The following is a 19237-nucleotide window of genomic DNA, read 5'->3' on the forward strand; positions in this document are numbered from 1 at the left end:
ATAAGTCCACACCGATTCCAGTGATAGATTTATTAATACATGCACCAATAAGGCACCTTAGAGGTTCCCCTTTGAAATCCACCGACTACTAGTGTGCTGACTGACTGTAGTGGCAGGCTGGTCTACACCAGACAGGGGTCTGACCCACTGCAGATGAGAGTCCGCATTCTCAAAGGGCAGAGCCAGAGCCTGAGGAGGGGTCACCTCCTTAAAACAGGATTCCTAAGTGACAAGCATCTCACGGAAGGATGCTTCAAAGGCCTTTGATATGCAACTCAAGGCTTCCCCAGACAGGGGAAAATTAACTAGTTAGGAGGAGAGTCCCCCTCTCAGGCTAGCACAACCCCTAAGGTGGGTTTCCTGGTGTGGACACAACTTTTAAAATTCTACTATCTTATGTTTTGGCAGAATTAGAATCTCTGGGTCAGGGCTGTGCCCACTTCTCTTCAAAAATTGTCATATAGAAGGTTTAGAGACCCTAAAGTTAGTAGACCATTGGCTACTACTGGTCACTTCACGTAACCCCCCTAAATTTCATATTTAAGGGGCAGCCCTGACACCAACAACTCATACTGGACAGATAAAGAAGAGTAGGACACCGAGAGCTGCAAAAAGTGGCTGACAACTGAAGACTACCGTGGACTTTTGGTACTAAACGCTGTCTGCCGAACTAAGTCTCGACAATCACAACCCAGCACTTGTTCTTCAGCTAAACAGCTTCCAAGAACCATGGTATTCTGCCAGCCCTCCGCAAATTGCCGAGCAATCTCCCTTAGAGTAGACTAACTACTCCCCTGCAGACCACAGGCCCCGAAACGCAAAGTCCGGTTTACCATGTTGCTGCTCCTCAGCTAGCCCAACGCAGCAGCCCCCCAGGAAAAGGACCGTGTGCTCCTGCAGGTCAGATCTGTACCCCCGCCAAGTGAGAGCACACCAGAACCAACTAAAGCCGGAAAGGACCAATAACCGGGGTACTGCATCTCTTGATGCAGAGACCTTGAGAGTCCAGTTGGGACTACACAACAAAGGAGCTGCCGAGATACAGCAGCACTGCAGAGACCCACTTCCGGAGTGGCACACCGGTCCCATTTTTGCGCCCTCAACCACAGAAACAGACGATCGCAAGGTTCCAAGGTGCACACAGCCCACCAACCTTTCCACTCTGCGCTCGAGCCCAGATACCTACGAATCGACTGTGCTTCCTGTCTCCAGGACCCTTTTGACCCAAGCACCCAACTCGTCCCCAGGTCCCCCCTGCGGTCTGTTTTTAGGTGCTCTCCCTTCTTTCTACCGGAGTAGGGTGCACATCTACCAACCCAACCAGCACCTCTGCAACCAGACGCCTCAGGGCAGGTAAAGAGTAACTGCTGTTGGTACTTTGGACCTAGGTTGCCTACGATTCTAAGTCCCGAAGGAGACCCCCAGAAACCAAATACCTTTTCACCCATAGGAAAGCATTGTGCGTAAAGACGCATGTAAGTGCGCATTTTACTTACCTGCTAAAATCGATAGTTGAAAAAGTATTTACTTGATAAAGTTCTTGGTATCAATGTATATAAAAATACGACTATTTTTCTAAAATGGCCTCTGATTTATTCTTGAGCGGGTGTCTCATTTATTGCTTCTGTGTATGTCCACAAATGCTTAACACTACCCTTCGATAGGCCTAAACTGCTCATCCACACTACCACAAAAAAGACCATCTGGGTTATGTAAATCTCTATAAACCAATTAGGGTTTTTGGTCTACTATATAAAGAGCAAGGTTCCTACAATGGTATGTGCTTTGGACTCTTACCTTTGTTCCAAGAGCATACATTTGGTAATCCGTACGCAGTTGCTGAACAAGAAAATTAATTAATACCAACCACCCCAAAGCAGGCCAATTCTCAGAGAGCACAACAGCAGACCATAATGGGATCTTGCATGGGGTCAGATAATGTCATTCTTACAGAACATTGAAAATGGGGGATTAAAATACTGTTAATTGTGAGTTAGGAAACGGAAAGTGGGGTCAGGTCAATGCGAGGTTTTGGAAAACCAGTCATGGCTATCCATTTCTATGCTCGAAGTGGAGAACAGTCACATACAGTCTGACTGAATTTTATTTTTTATTCTCCGTAGTATTACTAATCTTCAAACCAGATGATCCTATCAATAACTGCTCACCCAGATCATTCCTCCACTCTTCAACCAGCGCAGTCATGCAGGTACCGGGTGTTTTAGGGCCTCGAGTCAATACTGAAAAAAGGAGTCACATCCATGAGGTAATGTGATTCGAAAATGCCACTGCCTAGGCAGAGGAATACACAGTATTTTTAAATAGTCCTTCTTCCCAAAAACCTGTGATTATAAATAAAAATATATTAAAAAGCCCAAAACAAAAAAAAACAGAAGTTGTGGGGTGGGGGGGGGGGGTCCATTTCAAAACTTAAAAAACAGAAAGAAAGATTTGTCATCTTTAACATTATTTCAAGATAGCTTGCAATCATCAAATGGAGACATATTAAAGGAAATTCAAGTGGCACAGTGAAACCAATCACAAATGGTTACTGACTATGTAATCACATGGTGTTAACTAACTGTGCTGTTTTGATGGCTGTGCAGTATTTTACATGTTTTTATTATTTATTTTGCAATATGTATGCCCCAAATGTTGTGTCCCTTCTACAACAGAACTACTTAGCTATGGAAGATAATTACTAATGTTAATTAGGCCAGGTCAGAAGTTATCTCCATATGGCCAGTTCTCTGTGGGATCAAAAAATAGGTGATCAAGTTAATACAGGTTTCTAAAGAAATTGCCAAATAGTTGCAAGTCCTCTTGACAGGGGGGACTCAACTGAGAAAGCTCGAGTCAGATCTAGAAAGGGCTGAGGATGCGGAGGGTTTGCTCAGTTTTAAAGTGCACTATCAACATGTCCTGGGAGGATATCATTACTTTGTGGGGCCAAACATTAAATTATATTTAGGCTGAAAGAACCTAGGTTTGTTTCATAAGGGCACAACTGTGTGCGACAGTCTGACTTTTTCAGCACATACCTTAAAAGAAGAATGTGGGGTGAAAATAGAAAAATGAAGGGATACACAAGAGCACATCTGAAATTGTGGCAAAATGAAAACAAATCATAGTGTCAGATTATTGCTCTCATCAATCTACAGAAAGCTCTGCATCATATTTATTTTATGGTTGCAACAATGTTTATTGTTGTAAATGTTTTTTTTAAACTACAGATATCTGAAAGCTGTCTCTGCACTGCATCTTCTGACAATACGTATGTACAGCAAGGTTCACCTCAATGTGTGAATGGCTTAAGCATTCCATGTGGCATACCAGACGTCGGTAGGAATCCAAATTATAACTATTAATGCCTGAAGTAAGTTAAGCAATACATACTGGATTATTAGAAAGTCGAAGTTCGTGTACAGCAGGCAATCGTTGTTGGCCCGGGTGGGCTTTAAACATTTTCCTGTGCTTCAGTGAACTACCATGGTTCTCCCATAACATTTCTTTCACTTCTGTCGCAGCTGGCTTCAGGAAATCAACACTTTCATCTGGAGTGGTGCAAGACAGATAGTGGTAAGGTGCAACAAAGTAAAAAAGAATTGAAAAATTTCTTCACAACCTTGAATATCACACAACTGATGATCACTGAGAGTCACGTGGATTTACTACACTGCGTCAATACACCCTCACTCCCTATTGGATTAAAAGCAAAACGCAACCTCATATGTGTGATGTGAGATGAGCATTAATAACTGTGACACACACTTAGAAGTCTTAATGGGGGGCAAGGAGGCAGATGCCCCCTTCTTAAACTGATTTATGTTCACCATGGATAAGTATGGATCCATGCAGTAGACGTTAGCAAGAAGGCAAAATAAAAATTGACAGGTGCACATTATCACATTCTACACACACTGTGGTAATGGACTTATGCCTCTTTGCAATGTTGCAGATGGTCATGTACCCCTATCTACAGCAAAGAGAAATTTGAAATCACCCAAGATGACTAGGACGTTTCACCAAATAAAACAGGAAAACAATGAACATTAAACATTTTTAAGGTTTGATGAAGAAGCAAAAACTATCAGTTATGGTACAGTTAACAGTGGGTAATGAACAATACAGAGGTCAATAAATATCTACAAAGCACAGCACTATAAACGTAATGCATATAAGAAATTTACATGTGTGTGTGTGCGCAACTATTTTTATGAATGATTTGTCTTGTGAGCAGAGCAGATCAGTTGAATAGTTAGGGTGCTATTTGATAACAAGTCCTTTACATGTTGCTTCTACAGTGACAAATGCTGCTTAAAGAGAGGATAAATCATAGGCATAAATACACAAAAATCCATAGAGGTAGTAAATGAGATTTGGTGAATGGAGCACAGGTATTTGACTAAACAATAACGTCAGTGAACTATTCCTTAGCTGCTCAACACATTCTGAAACATTTTAAATGTTTCTCTATTTGGTATATTGTTCAGACAGGGTCATTGAAAATGGTGCAGCAGGAGCCGAGCAGTAGCATATAGGGACAGAGTTGGAGTACCTGTGTCACCACTAGGTGAAGCTAATTGGAAGTTCGATAAGGGTACTCAAAAAGAAGAAGATTGAGTGGAGGACATTGAAAGGGATATGAATAGGGAATAGAATCTGTTGCTTAATGGGTCAATTGGAGGCCTGGACATTGAGCAATAGAGCATTTATAAAAAGGAAAGAAGCACGTGGAAAGGTCATCCAGGGAACTGGAGACATAAGAAAATGGAAAATCAGGGGATCAAATGTGGCAGGCAGTGGCAGAGGCAAACGGCGACAACTCATTTGTTTATCTTCAATTGTAGTTACTCGTTACTTTTAAAATAGGAAAGAAATTTATTTCACTTCAAAATCTTGATCACCGACAACACAGTTGATATGTCTTTCCAACGTTATCCAGATATCATGATAAGTATATGAAGGTAATGCACAAGTAAATGCCATTAGTTAACAAGGGTTCACAGATTGCCACAACATTCATTGTGAATGCGTCGGATCATAAGGGCATAAGAGGAGAGAAAGTTGCGTCAAATGCTATATTAGGCATTTCACTCTGCCATGACGGGAAATGGCATTCCAGGAGACAAAGCAGCCTCGATACATAATTGTCAAGATAGACCTTTGAAAGCATGATGCTTGTGAATGACATTAAATGTCAAAGAGGTGTAACAGCAGTCGTGAAAGGCCTACACCTTCCCTGTAAAGTGATTTACAAGAGACTTAACTAATATATTGCTAGATAAGTACGTAGTCTAATGTAAGACTTGCAAATACACACTACAAAAAAACTCCCATCCCAGGAATGAAGAACACCCTGTAACACATCAAAACACCATCCTCAATTGGTCTTCACTATGTCAAATTTTAACTTGTTGGGATCCGATTGTTTACTATAGGGAGGTGGGTAGGATCTGAGTACGGTCAGTGACACCAATGTATGTGTTTTCAGGTTTCTTTTGAAAGCGACCGCATTTGGAGAATTCCTCTATTATGTGCTCCATGTATTCAACAGTTAGGAGTGCCATGGATAATAATCAATCGTTCTGATCCACACCTTCATCTTTTACCACCGAATTTTGTCTAACATTTCTTTTGTATGATCTAAGTTGATAGTCGCTAGTGCAAATCAAAGCAATACGTATACACCTACCAACTTAAGCTCCAGTCAAAAGCTATGGTATTGATAGTGTGTTGCTACTCCAAAAATGACAGTACTTTAATTTGAAGGGCAAACATATATGCCGCTTACTGGCTCGGAATGGACGGCCCTTAACTTATCCTGTCCTTAAATACTTTGTCAGAGTGGGGACAACTACACCTTTCAGCAGTGTGTGCGATAATCACGAAGAACACGGACAAGATGTTCTGATTGCACTTTATTACAGTTTGCTGGTTTGGAAATATTATTTAATTGGCAGATATACTGTTGTTTTCCCTTTGATGCCATTAAGAGCGCTTCCCAATACTTCTAGTGTACTGGGCAGGACCTCAACAATCCCATTGGCTGCTAAGTTTGAGGTTTTGGGCTAATAATTGAGAAATTGAAGGCTGGGAGTTTCCGCCAGGTATGCACAAAACCATTTCTATTTTCTGGTCATATAAATCATTATCATACGACCACTAAAAATTATAGCATTTTAATTTATACCCCCTATGGTGTTGAATTTTGTAGTTCTCTCTTTAGAAAAGGTAGCAAAACTCAATAATTAGGTTATTTTGTTTCAGGGACAAAGTAAAAATGATCATGAAAATGATTTTCACATGCGCCTCGGTTCTGTGAACAAGTTTCTGTATACGTCACTTGTTGCAAGGCTTGCCGTTGCCAAACCTTTAACGATTATGATGGCTGGATACACTAATCATTAGGCCGAACTGTTATGGAAATGCAAACAAAATCTTTGCAGTTTTACCCCTGAACATTCTGCTTTATATAGCAACACCACCCCAAGGATCTCAACCAGGCTATTACTGACTATTAAAATGAAGATGAGTGCTTACCCATATTGGAGACTTCATGGACTAATTTCCCAGAACCGAAGCGCTGTAAAACAAAACATGCCTTTGTTACATGCAACCAAGCCCACTATTGTAACAATAATGCAATCAACTTTATTGAAAGTAACTAAAATATTTGACAAATATGCCTTTAGGTTTTAGAATGATACATGCTATCAACTAACAGTTTGCAATATGTACTATCGGTATCCAGACACAATTAGAATCGTAAATGCAATTATATAAGTACACTGACTGATAACATTTCCAACTCTTTACTCTAAATCAAAAGTAACTAGAATGTCTGCAGTGAGGTCACATAGTTGTCTCCTTCCTAATTATCAGCTTCTCAGCTCATTCCCTTTTCTTACTTCTGTATCAATTTCTCTAATTTCTTAATAATGTATCACACAAACACTGGCTAGTCTTGCCAATCTTTAAAGGTGTGTCTTTCGGCCATGTCCAGTCCTACACCAGAGTAAACAAATCAAGGACTGTGTATCCTTACCACAGCACACCACCCTTGTTTGGCTAGCATGCATCATTTCTACTTCCTCTCCTCTTAAACATATTTTCTGAGACTTGTCTTCCCTTCTGGTGTCCATAGTAACTCTTCCCAAAGTAGCTTCCCACTTAATTTAAATGCTTACTGCACTTCACAAATTAATGTTTTGCAATACAAAAATTAAACAAAAGTATATTTACCTCTCTCCCTTTGCTTGCTCTATGCTCATCTCCAACTCTCTCATCCAAAATACCCCGAGGTAAAATATGAACCAATCCCTCCATGTCCACATTTCCATCCCAATCCCTGGTTGGACTATGGTGATGTTTTATACAGAAAATGGATATGTCCATATAAAAAACAATGTTATTATAATGGGCTGGTTTGACACCAGATGTAATAACATATTACAGTCTAGCTCTGGAGCAAATATGCCCATAACGTTTGCAACGTGTTGTTGCACTCTACCGCCCTCTATTGTGGAGTGATAAATAAGCTGGTGTTTCTTTAAAATTGCTTTTAGTTTTGAGGGTGCATGGAAGAACTCATGAATATAAGCCTCCGCAACTAAGGAAGCACTAGGGCACATACTTTCTTTTAACCACCACAGGTTTTGAAGCCGGTCCAGTGATCCCTTGCAAAACTAGGCAGAGACAAAATGAAAAAGACAGTAACACAGTCACCGATCAGCAAGTGCATAACTACATTTTACCCTGAATTTAAATAGAAACCGCATGACTGGAGGAATGACTCGTTTGGAGAGTGGGCGGTGATGGCTGGGAAATATTGCTTTTAAATTCTGTTCATGTGGTAATACCAGATTCCCTTGGTCAGGACTCAACAGGGAATGTGACTTACGCTTACTGAGGAAATGTAATGAAAATAATTGTAGGACATGTACAGATTTTCATCGTAAAAGATGCATTTAGCAACAATGAGACTGGCAAACTAATTGATGGAAGAGCAATGTACTACCAAGCCTCCTCTGACAGCTTAGGAGGAATTTGGCAATGCAGAATTTGGCTAAGAAAGAGAAGATATGGAGTCGCCCGGCAATATAAATGCTGATGACTTAGAGCAGTCACCTCCTCAAGAAAAGGATACCAACTTAAAAATACAATTAAATGTCAGAGCACACAATCTAACCTACACTACCCAGTAAAAACATTATGCCCATATCAGGTAATTGGTCAATCCACACGTACCAACAAGACAACAGGGACTGACCTCAAGAGCTTCGGCCTTTAAAGAATCTTCCAACACCTCGACAGGCAACTTCGAAAGAAAAACAAGCATTGACAATGCTAATATGGTTTGGCTTTAAAGGAATGATGCATGATAATGTGAAAAATTAAAATTCAGTAGAAAAGAGTAGATATGCATTTGTGTGGAAGCGAAGAACTGATGAATAACATTGGTGCATGTTAAAAAATGGTGTCATTTGCACTGTCAAACCAGACCTAAAAATCCACATGTGTTAACAAATGTCCTCCTACCATCTGTGCTGCTGCCAGAGGAAAACTAACAAAGTATCTAGATATCTAAGACACCGCATTCTAGTGTCATAAGTGTGCTCCTGAAAATTCAAGCTTAGGCAGCTGGATAAACAAAATGATCAGACCTATGGAGGGCAAGCACTTTTTTGTGAAAGCACCCAACTTCTGCCCATTCAAAACATGTACTCCTGGCTCCCAACATGTGGCAGAGCCAAAGCACCCCTCTAGTTATTATCACATAATAGTCTAGTGAAAGCTGCGTGGTCAATTCAGACTATAACTAAAATCAAGCTGAAAATAGATTATGAAAATGGAATTAAATTCAAGAGTCGCACACAACCTCAAAAATACATGTAAAAGTACAACATTGTACAGGTGGGAACTAAACTCTGCTGGCGGAGTTCATGGAGTTTTGCCCACTCTGTGCTCCGCTTGGAGAACAGAGTTCGGCAAAAACTCTGCCAACCGCCGCGTGGTGGAGTTTTTTGCACGTGTAACTCAGTGACATTAAGTTGGCGAGCGAGAAAAAACAAGCACTACACTACCTCCCAGTGAGATTTCTGAACATGGGCGGGTGTGGCAGGTCACTACCGCTCACAATGAGAGAGTTGCTGCTCGAGTAGAAAACCTACTCGAGCGGCAGAAATAAGCAGTGCCATCTGACGCAGTACCATTCGCGCTGATTTTAAAGCGAGGGACAAACTCTGGGGCTAAATCCGACAGACTGTAATTACACCGCTTGCAGAACTTGGTAAGGTCTCAGAAGTTTTTTAGGTAAGTCCGCAGAATTAAACTATGCGAGTTCCGCCCTCACCAACAAAATTGTCAGTAAATGGTTTTTGGGACCGAGTAGTGTTTTGACCTTGAAGTAGAACAGACATGAAAACGAGTTAACAAAAGTCTGACAATCATACCACTGAAGGTCACAAATAACCACAGACATATCATGGAATATAGAAAACACATTGTCCAAGACACTGGACAACCTCGTTTGTCAAACCCTTAGCTCAGCCCTTGGTAGTTGTGACTGAGCAGTCAGGCATACACAAAGGAACAACTGTTAGGCAATTTAAACATCACCAAAACAACTGAAGAAAAAAAAAACGCACGAGACACTCAAGAAATCCAACACCAATTTAAACAAATAGATTGCATTTTAGAAACCAAAATGAAAAAGATGCACCAGAGGTTTCCAGGAATACAGAATTTACACGGTGCAGTAAATATATACTTTTTACTTTACAGTTAACAAGCACTGGCAAATTCAACTAATTTGACCCGAAGAAACTTTTTCAAGAAAAAGATTAGGTAGGTATCAGAGAGGCTACTTTCAGTTACTTTAGGAGACCAACTCCAACAAGAACAAGAAGACTAGCAAGGTCCTCAGACACAGCAACCTCGGAGGGAGAAGCAGTCTTCAATCAGTTTGAAGCACTTTTATCCTTTTGGAAGTGGTCCTGATGCAAGGCATACAAGATGGACAAGGATGCTGTGGATGTGATAGTCAACGAGAGTCTTCCTTCGGCTACTCTCAGTTACAAATCTTGGCCGCCCATTTTCATGGTTAAATGAGAATCCTTCCTTGGTCAATAACTTGCCTTCTAGACCAGGCTGCACTCTGACCACTCTCCCGGGTACAGCAGACTCCGGTGCAACTTTGAGCGGCAGGTCCTGGCCTTCGGTGCAGCACAGCGGCGATTGGCCATGATGTGAAGATATGGGCTACTAACTGGTCACAGCAGGCTTCTTCAACTGTTGCGGCCCTGTGATGCAAAGGGGGGAGGGGGGGTGGAGAGGTAGCCAACTGCCTTTGGAGTCTTACTTCTGCTGGGCTCCGAAAATGAATTCTCCACGAGCAGGACACAGCAGGCACAGTCCCATCTCCTTTTCTAGCCACCAGGTCCCATGATGGTACAGCACCTCTTCACTGGGCCCTTGGTGCAGCTGGGTAGTAGTTCATCAGTCCTCTTCTACAGCCTGTCAATATAGGAGGTCTGGGTGCCAGGGGTGCTCTTTTGATGCCCAGAAAGCGTGCTCAGAGTGGCCGCAGCCATTAGTTAAGAAGCTAGGTTCCCTCACTCCTGAGGTCCACTTCATGCGAAGTGTTGCATCTGGCTATCCCAGACTTCCCCATTCTGCCCAGTCTCAAGATGGCAGACCCCCTCTCTCGGATTGTAGAGCTCCTTAGCCCAATGCAGAGGTGTGGCTACTAAGAGGACTACTTGTCCCGCCAAAAAATAGTTTGCCAACTAGTTTCCCCTCTCCTTCCTGAGTGCCAGCCTGTCCACCTAAACAATAGGACTACTCTCCGAAGTGGTCACCATTTGACCTTCAATGGGGGCTTCAACTTTGAACCACCCCTTCTGGGCCAACGCCCATGTGTCTTCCTGCCAGGGACAAGTAACACCTCTATCCCGCTTAGGGTTCCATTGTCTACTATCCTGGGAGTCGTTCGCACGTCAACCCACAAGGGCAGAAAGCGGTTGTGAGGAAAAACTCAGTATGAAACAGAGGATGGGCAGAGGACATTTAGGGTAACTGTTGAGTGCACTCGAGCATTACTGTGCTTGTGCGCTCTCACCTTGTGCTGCATGGTGGACACGGGCTCAACACGGTAGAGTCATGCTCGTGCCCATTCCACCATGGCCATCAGAGGTTTCTGTCCTCGTGGGGAAGAATGTTATTTATTGAATGTCGGGGTGGGGAGAGAAGGGATGCCTGGTAACAGAAAAGTATTCTGTATCTGGCACTTGGACCAGACGGTCCTCTACATTAACCCTTTCGATGCTGATGACGAGCTCAGCTCGTCATGATGCACAGTTGAGCTGTGCTGATGACGAGCTGAGCTCGTCATGAATAAAGGGGAAGAGCCATTTCCAGCACAGGAGGGGAAAACACCTAGCAGCCAAGGTGTTAAACGCAGAGCATTTTCTCTCAATTCCTAGAGTCAGTCTTTCTTCATTTAACTGGATTCTGCTCTCCGGTCGTTCCTACACTGGCGACGAGAGGGCACGGAGCTACGCTGTTATTTTATTGCTTTTTGGTTTTTTCCTCCTATTGTTACGCAAGAAATGGATATCCGTGTTTCAATTCACTACTGAACACTACCGGAAAACACTGGACTTGAGATGTTTACATTTTTTTTCGCTTCAAGGTCTTCTACTGGTCTGTCGTGTTGTAGTATTCTTTGCTAGAATGTCTGTGTATTCTTAGAATAAGGGTGCATTGCGTGGGGTTCCAGGGAGGGACAGTTGATGAGGGAACGGCGATATGTTGAGATCGTCTTTGCGGTGTTTAGCAGAGTTGCCAATAAAGAACTTTATAATGATTATGGAATAAGAGCTATCTTTACAATTTTGGCGACGGAGGATTGGGCACCTCTGAGTGGACCCACGGAGTTTGAAGGAAAGAAATTAAGTGAGTGAAGAATGAAAAACGAACATAGAGATAGATAAAAGAAGGGAAGAAGGAGGAAGAAGGATAAAAAAAAAAGAATAGAAGTTTATTTAAAGCGCTAAGAATATTATAATAAAGAGGAAATGTGTACAAGACAAATGTTCACTTTGACACCACCAATACCAATTAAGGAAGGAAACGAATGTTAAGCATCAGGAAAAGCTGTTTAAGAGTTGGATAGTCGTTTTGAAGATTGTAATTGGAACAAAAAAAAAAAGTAAATAAAAGCAGAGTAAAAGGAAGGGAAAGGAAGGAAAAAAAAAATCAAACAAAGAAGGAAAGTTTATTAGAAGCGTAATTTTAAAATTGCAACATTAAAGTGCATAAAAGCAGGAAAAGGAAGGACAACTCTAACAGAGGGAAGTTTATTGGAAGCGTAACTTATACTTTTTGAAATGTGTGCGGCACAAACATTTACATTAACGCCACCAATACCATTCTTAACAGAACCTGGAGAACCAAAAATAAGATGGCAGGAATGGAAAGTATATTTCAATAATTATATGTTCACTATCAAAAATGAAGAAATGACACCGGAAATAAAAAAAGGGATATTGCTACATTCCTTAGGACCAGAAGGAATAAGGCAATATGTGCGGATGCAAAAGAAGGAAAGAGGTGAAGATGAAACGGATGTATATGAGAATGCGTTGGACGACTTAGAGAGATATTATGCACCAACGGTATGTGTGGCAATTGACAGGTACAAGTTTTTCAGGAGGAAGCAAGAACAGGATGATAAGATTGATGATTATTTGAGCGTGTTGAAAAGAATGGCGGAGAAATGTAGATTTGGACAGATAGAAGAAGAATTAATAAGAGATCAAGTGATTATGCTCACTAACAATAAAAGGGTGCAAGAAAGATTATGGACCATGGGAGATGGAACACTGAACAAGGTGCTAGCGGTAGTAAGAAAGGCTGAAGTATCAGTCAGATGTGCAAAAGCAGCCCAGGAAGAAGAGAAAGGAAAAGATAGAGAAGAAGTGTGTGTTGTGAGGAAAACTATAAGAGCAAGCAGCGTTGGTCCAGAAAGGAAAGATAAATTTGATGAAGAGAAGACGGAGAAGAAATATTTTCAAGCAACAAAAAATGAATATAAAAGAGAAAGCACAAATAATTTAGCATGTTTTAGGTGTGGAAGTTATACACATTTAGCGAACAGTCAAGCATGTAGAGCAAGAGATCAAAAATGTACTGTATGTGGATTAATTGGTCATTACGCAAGAGTTTGTTATAGAAGAGATAAAACTACAAGGATAAAGTATGTGACAAGGGGAGAAGATGAGTTGAGGAAACAGTTAAAGAAGACTATTCAGATGAAGACGATGACGTTTTTATGATAAGAGATTTTATTTTGGATATAAAAAGTAAAAGGAAGAAGTAAACCCCAATGTGAAATTGAAGTGGAGGGGGTAATAGTGATATTAGTGGCAGATTCGGGATCGTCATATACTATTGTTAATCTGGATATGTGGAAGAGAAAATTTGTGAAGGAGATTGGTGTAGATCTAATGAAAAGTGACATAAATCCAAGAGGATTCACTGGGAAAAGCATTCCAATGGTGGGGTGTAGAGATGTGACATTTGTGTTTAAAAGGAGGGTGGCAGAGGGAAGAATGTATGTTGCGGAAAATGGACCAAGTGTTTTAGGATGGAAAGATCAGGCAAGCTTGGATATAATACTTAATCCGAATGCAAAAGAACAGGTTATGGTGTTGGGTGAGAATGATGATTTAGCGAAAGAAGTTAAAGATGATGATTTCACGGAAGAAATTAAAGGGAAGTATAGTGATGTGTTCTCAGGAAAAATGGGCGTGCTTATGGAATTAAAACATGAGATAAAATTAGAGGAGAATGCTGTTCATGTAAATTATAGAGTAAGAAACGAACAGTTTACAGTAAGGAATGAATTGGAAAAGGAATTAATAAGGTTGGAGACTTCAGGAATGGTTGAGTCATCGGTGTGGATGGGTGCGGTTTTAACACAAAATGATGGTGAAGGAAAATAAGTTGTTTTTGGATTTGCATCAAGGAGTTTGACACCAGCAGAAGAACTTTATTCTGCAACAGCAAGGGAGGCCCTTGGTTGTGTGTGGGAAAAGGAATATTTCAGAACAGCAAGACTTTAAAAGAAATTGCAGGATTTCAATTACGGGATTAAATATGTTCCTGGTGTACGAAGTGAAGTTGCGGACTGTTTGAGTAGATTGCCCTTACCGATTAAAGAAGTACCTAGGAGTGAGTGGAATGGGTATCAAATTGCTGTGGTGGAGGAAGAATTCGAAGAAGTCAATTGAGTGGCTTCTGCATTATGGAAAAGATGGGTTGATGGAGGAAAAAAAAGAGAAGGTTTTTGAAGTTTGGAGTGAAGGGAAACCGAGTGCAGATGAAGGTAGGAGCTTTTGGAATGTGAGAGGTGAGTTGAGTGTAGAATCAGGATTTGTTTACGGAGAAGGGAAAGTCATACCTCCCAGAACTTTGAGGGGAAGAGTTGTAGGTTTATGTCTTGAAGGACATTTCGGAATTGTTAGGACAGAGAGGAGAGTGAAAAGTTCATTCTGGTGGGCAGGTGTTGATATTGAGATGGGAAGAGTAGTGAGGGAAAAGTTAAAACCATTATTGTCACCTGAAAGATGTTTTGAGATGGTATGGAATTTGTTTGCCTTTGATTTTGTTGTTACAGTCCAGAGCAGGAATGGAGTGGGTAGGTTTTGTCCATTTGTGACGATGAGTGCTAGGGAAACGTTCACGAGGGTTGTCATAGGATGGATGCTAGAATGTCTTTGTATTCTTAGAATAAGGGTGCATTGCGTGGGGTTCCAGGGAGGGACAGTTGATGAGGGAACGGCGATATGTTGAGATTGTCTTTGCGGTGTTTAGCCGAGTTGCCAATAAAGAACTTTATAATGATTATGGAATAAGAGCCATCTTTACATGGTCTTTCACAGAGAATTGAAAGGGATTGGATATTGCAGTCCAGAGTCAGTGAGTCATACAGGTTTGTTTTCCCCTACCTGCGTTACCTGTGCTGTTGAGGTTCGAGAACCGCACGCGATTCCCCGAGCTGTGTGTGTTGTAGCTTGCCTCCTTCTTCATGAAGTTTGAACGGCATGAGAACGTGCTGACGCCTGAATGTGCATGGTTATTGCACATTTCTAAAGGCCAACAAAGGTATCCAAGACAACGCCGTATTCACCTTAGACTACGGTATCCACGGCAACCACGCTGCACGTAATACACCACCATCTTTAGTACGTTTCACAGCGATAGGCACGCTTATTAGTCAAGCCTGTTGTTGTTTAAAGTATAGAACGACAGGCAATCTTGAGTATAACTAATTATAACCAAGTGTTGGATCATATTCTACAGCAATACCACACACCATTCCTTGATCGCCTGGATAATATTTTTTCAGTAGAATTCAACAAACTTACAACAAGAACATCAAGGCACCGTATGCCCACAGGTTTTTATCTTCTCTGCATACACAATTTCTGTGATATGCACACAATGTACATTTCAAGTTAAATGTCCATGTTGCTTGCTTTGATAATTTTTTTTTCTTTATTCATTGCATTATCTTGTGTAATATTATGGCTGGTATTGTACCTCCTCATTTGTTCCTAGCCACACCAGGTGAACCATTGATCGATTGGGAAATATGGGAACCTGTGTTTCTAGCTTATGTTGAGGTATTAGAGGAAGAAGAATGTGAACCAGAAAGAAAATTAGCTCTGCATTAATGAACCCTGGCAATATCAATGTATACCAGTATGTGTCTATGCAACTCAATTTAAGATATGGGAAAAAGAAAAACTGTCATGGAAAGGTTCATTTTCTCCTCGAGAAAACAACAACCTAACGAGACCATTGAAGATTTTGTTTCAGCTCTTGGGTCTCTTGCAGTAACATGACTTTGAGCATATCTCATATGAACAAGTGCTTAGAGACCCGATTCTTATGAGAACAAATAACAACAAGCATTGGCATAGCCAATAGGTCTCGCCTTTGGTACCTTAGAAGTGTTTAGCCATGCAACAGTTGACGTTTTTGCACCAATGAGATTTTGCTGGATAACTTAACACTTATAAGGTCCTAAAGTCGAGACCTATTGGCTATACCAATGCTTGTTTTTAATTGTGTGTGTGCTCAGTTTGATTTCTTTTAGAGACACTGGTGAAAAAGGCATGATGGAGTCGTGGAGGGAGGAACAAATGCAACAAGAGAGGATGGATGGATTGATTGGGGGAGGGGGCGGTAGAATCGTGAAAGAAATGTGAACTGAAGTAAGGATGATGGATTCAGGGGAGAAGTAAGGTTGATGATGGCTGTATAGAGGTAAGGATGGAATGAGAGAATAGATGAAGAGGTGGGTGGAGAAAAGGGATGATGAAGAGATGCACGGATGAATAGGAATGGTGGGTGGGTGAAGGTGTGATGGGTGGATGAAGAGAAGAAGGATGGCTGGGAGAAGGAAGGACCGACAGAGAAAAGGATGGGTAATGAGAAAATCCACTGAGAACGTGGTCAATACAGAACAATTCACGTTTTATGGATAAATAGAACAAAAGGACAGATGCACATCACCCAGCAGCACTAGAGTGTTCCGAGAAAATATTTATTGGTTAACAAAGGCATGAAGTAGGGCCATATAGTATACATCTAAATGCAAACTTAAACACTGTGCCTTTCCACTAAACTGTACCCTTCACTCTGCTTCAATCTACCCTCTGAACTAAACCCCTAAAGACACAAAGCTCAAGGCACTAAAAACCCAGGAGAGCTCAGAATACCCGGAAGCAGAAACTAAGATGGTCTCGAGCTTTTTACTAACCACCAAGCAAAGAAAGAGGTTTTATGGCTTCAGGACGAGAACTGTGGGAGGCCAGAAAAAACAAACGGCCAACTGTCAACAAATGATGCTCACAGCCTAAACGTCACTTAAAAAGGCCGATTTTATTCATCTACTAAAAGAAAAGGATTAAAATCAGAAGGCAAACTTAATAGCCAATATATGTTTTACGACTTCCTCCAAGATAATGACTCTTATTTATAGATTAAATTTTGCTTTCCAGGTTTGTCAAACCACAATTACACGGTGCACACCAATTACCCACAAGACTTTCTTAAACCATGGTTCACTGAGCCGGCAATTACAAGGACATGACCCAGTTCCAGGGCTTTCGGCTGCTTCACTAAACCAGAGTCACCTCGGACTCTTCACCGTCCCATCCATGTCTCTTCGAATCAGGGAAAAACAAGCATTTGCAATGCAATAGGTCTCGCATTAGGAAAGTTTGAGCTATTGGAATTGTAAATGACAAATTTTTTAGTTAGGTTTTGTTTTTGAAAATAGCAAAATTAATAGTTTTGTCATTTACAATGCCAATACCGTATTTTCTGGCGTATAAGACGACTTTTTAACCCCTTAAAATGTTCTGGAAAGTCGGGGGTCGTCTTATACGCCGGATACTAAATTTGAAGGAATGTTTTCATGCGCTTTTACATAGCGCGGACTACACCCGAAGGTGTCAGACTGCTTCTGCATTATATAAAAATGGGCTGATGTGAGCAACAATAACAATGGACAAATTACAAAAGCAAACATTAAGTTACATGGATCAAAAGTGACAATAGCGAGCAACCAAAATACATGAGGTAGCAATCGGTACATTCCTGGAGAAAAAGTGATAAGTGTGCAGGTTACAAAAGCATACAAAGCATACAAAGTACGAGCCAAAATAAAATAAAATACATTCTCAAAATGGCTATGCAGGACTGCGTTGGACTGCACTGGAAGTGGGGGTAGTCTTATACGGCGAGTATAGCACAAAACCTACATTTTATTAAGCAAAGTAGGGGGTCGTCTTATACGCCGGGTCGTCTTATACGCCGGAAAATAACATTATAATTTTCGCAAATGTGACACATATAGCACTTGTAATGCAATAATTGTTGTATTTACGTGACTTACATGTATTGATATTACAAATAACAATGGCTTTTAATTTTTTTTTACATAATTAATACTTAAATAAAAGGTATTGTAATTTATAATGGCAATAGCTTAAACTTTTGTAAATAACTTGAGAAGATTATGTTCTGTGTCTTTTATTGTTACAAAAGTCCTAAAACAGAAGTGAAATATTAACATGTTTTTGTTACATTTGTAATAAAGCTTGAAACATTGAGAGAACATATTTGAATTAGTTGTTGAATGGTTGCACAGATTGATGTTGTGGTGGCGAATGAGTGATGCGGGGTGAGGATGTGTTTGGGTGAGAGGGTGTGTGAGGGTGAGAGGGTGTGTGAGGGTGAGGGGTTGTGAGGGTGAGGGGGTGTGTGGGTGGGTGAGAGGTGTTGAGAGGGGGTGTGAGTGAGGGTGTGTGTGTGTGAGGGTGAGGGGGTGTGTGAGGGTGAAGGAGTGTGTGAGGGTGAAGGAGTGTGTGGGGGTGAGGGTGTGTGTGGGGGTGAGGGTGTGTGTGGGGGTGAGGGGTGTGTGAGGGTGAGAGTGTGTGTGAGGGTGAGAGTGTGTGTGAGGGTGAGGGGGTGTGTGAGGGTGAGGGGGTGTGTGAGGGTGAGGGGGTGTGAGGGTGAGTGAGGATGTGTGGGTGGGGAGGTGTGAGGGTGTGAGGATGAGTGAGGCTTTGATTGTGTGAGGGTGAGTGAGCGATGGTGTGAGGGTGAGTGAGGGTTTGATGGTGTGAGGGTGAGTGTGTGATGGTGTGAGGGTGCGAGGATTTGAGAGGGTGGGGGGATGTGAGGGTGTGTGAGGGTGAGAGGGTTGTGAGGGTGAGGAGGGGTGAGGGGTGAGTGAGGATGAGGGTGTGAGGGTGGGTGAGGGAGTGTGAGGCTGAGTGAGGGTGTGAAGGTGAGGAGGTGTGAGGGTGAGTGAGGGTGTGCGAGGGTGTGCGAGGGTGTGCGAGGGTGGGTGAGGGTGGGAGAGGGTATGTGAGGGGAGGTGAGGGTGTGATGGTGTGTGAGGGTGTGTGAGGATGAGGGTGTGGGGATGAGGGTGTGGGGGTGAGGGTGTGGGGGTGGGGGTGAGTGGGAGTGAGTGGGGGTGAGTGAGGGGGTGTGAGGGTGAGGGGGTGTGAGGGTGAGGAGGTGTGAGGGTGAGTGAGGGTGTAAGAGTGAGTGAGGGTGTGAGGATGAGGAGGGTGTGAGTTTTCTGCAGAAACGGTTGTACTTGGCCCAGTTTGTAGAGAGGCATAGTGAGATGGCCCCAGTGGCAAAT

At 41.9% G+C, this 19237-nt stretch overlaps 1 protein-coding gene across 2 annotated transcripts in view; it reads right to left on the reverse strand.

Annotated features, from left to right (window-relative positions):
- SENP1 (SUMO specific peptidase 1) overlaps positions 1-19237 on the reverse strand; it is a 195765-nt gene that overhangs the window by 118427 nt on the left and 58101 nt on the right. Inside the window, exons 2-3 of one of the 2 annotated variants that reach the window (XM_086966231.1) lie at positions 6544-6586; positions 3397-3554 (exon numbers count right to left, since the gene is read on the reverse strand). In XM_086966231.1, coding sequence (XP_086822357.1) covers positions 3397-3554; positions 6544-6547 — 162 coding nt within the window. In that variant the 5' untranslated portion in view covers positions 6548-6586. The remainder of the gene's footprint in view (positions 1-3396; positions 3555-6543; positions 6587-19237) is intronic. The other variant, XM_086966241.1, reaches the window with a different exon arrangement.

Source organism: Lissotriton vulgaris, chromosome 1_1 (assembly GCF_964263255.1).
Source record: "Lissotriton vulgaris chromosome 1_1, aLisVul1.2, whole genome shotgun sequence".
NCBI classification, from domain to species: Eukaryota; Metazoa; Chordata; class Amphibia; order Caudata; family Salamandridae; genus Lissotriton; species Lissotriton vulgaris.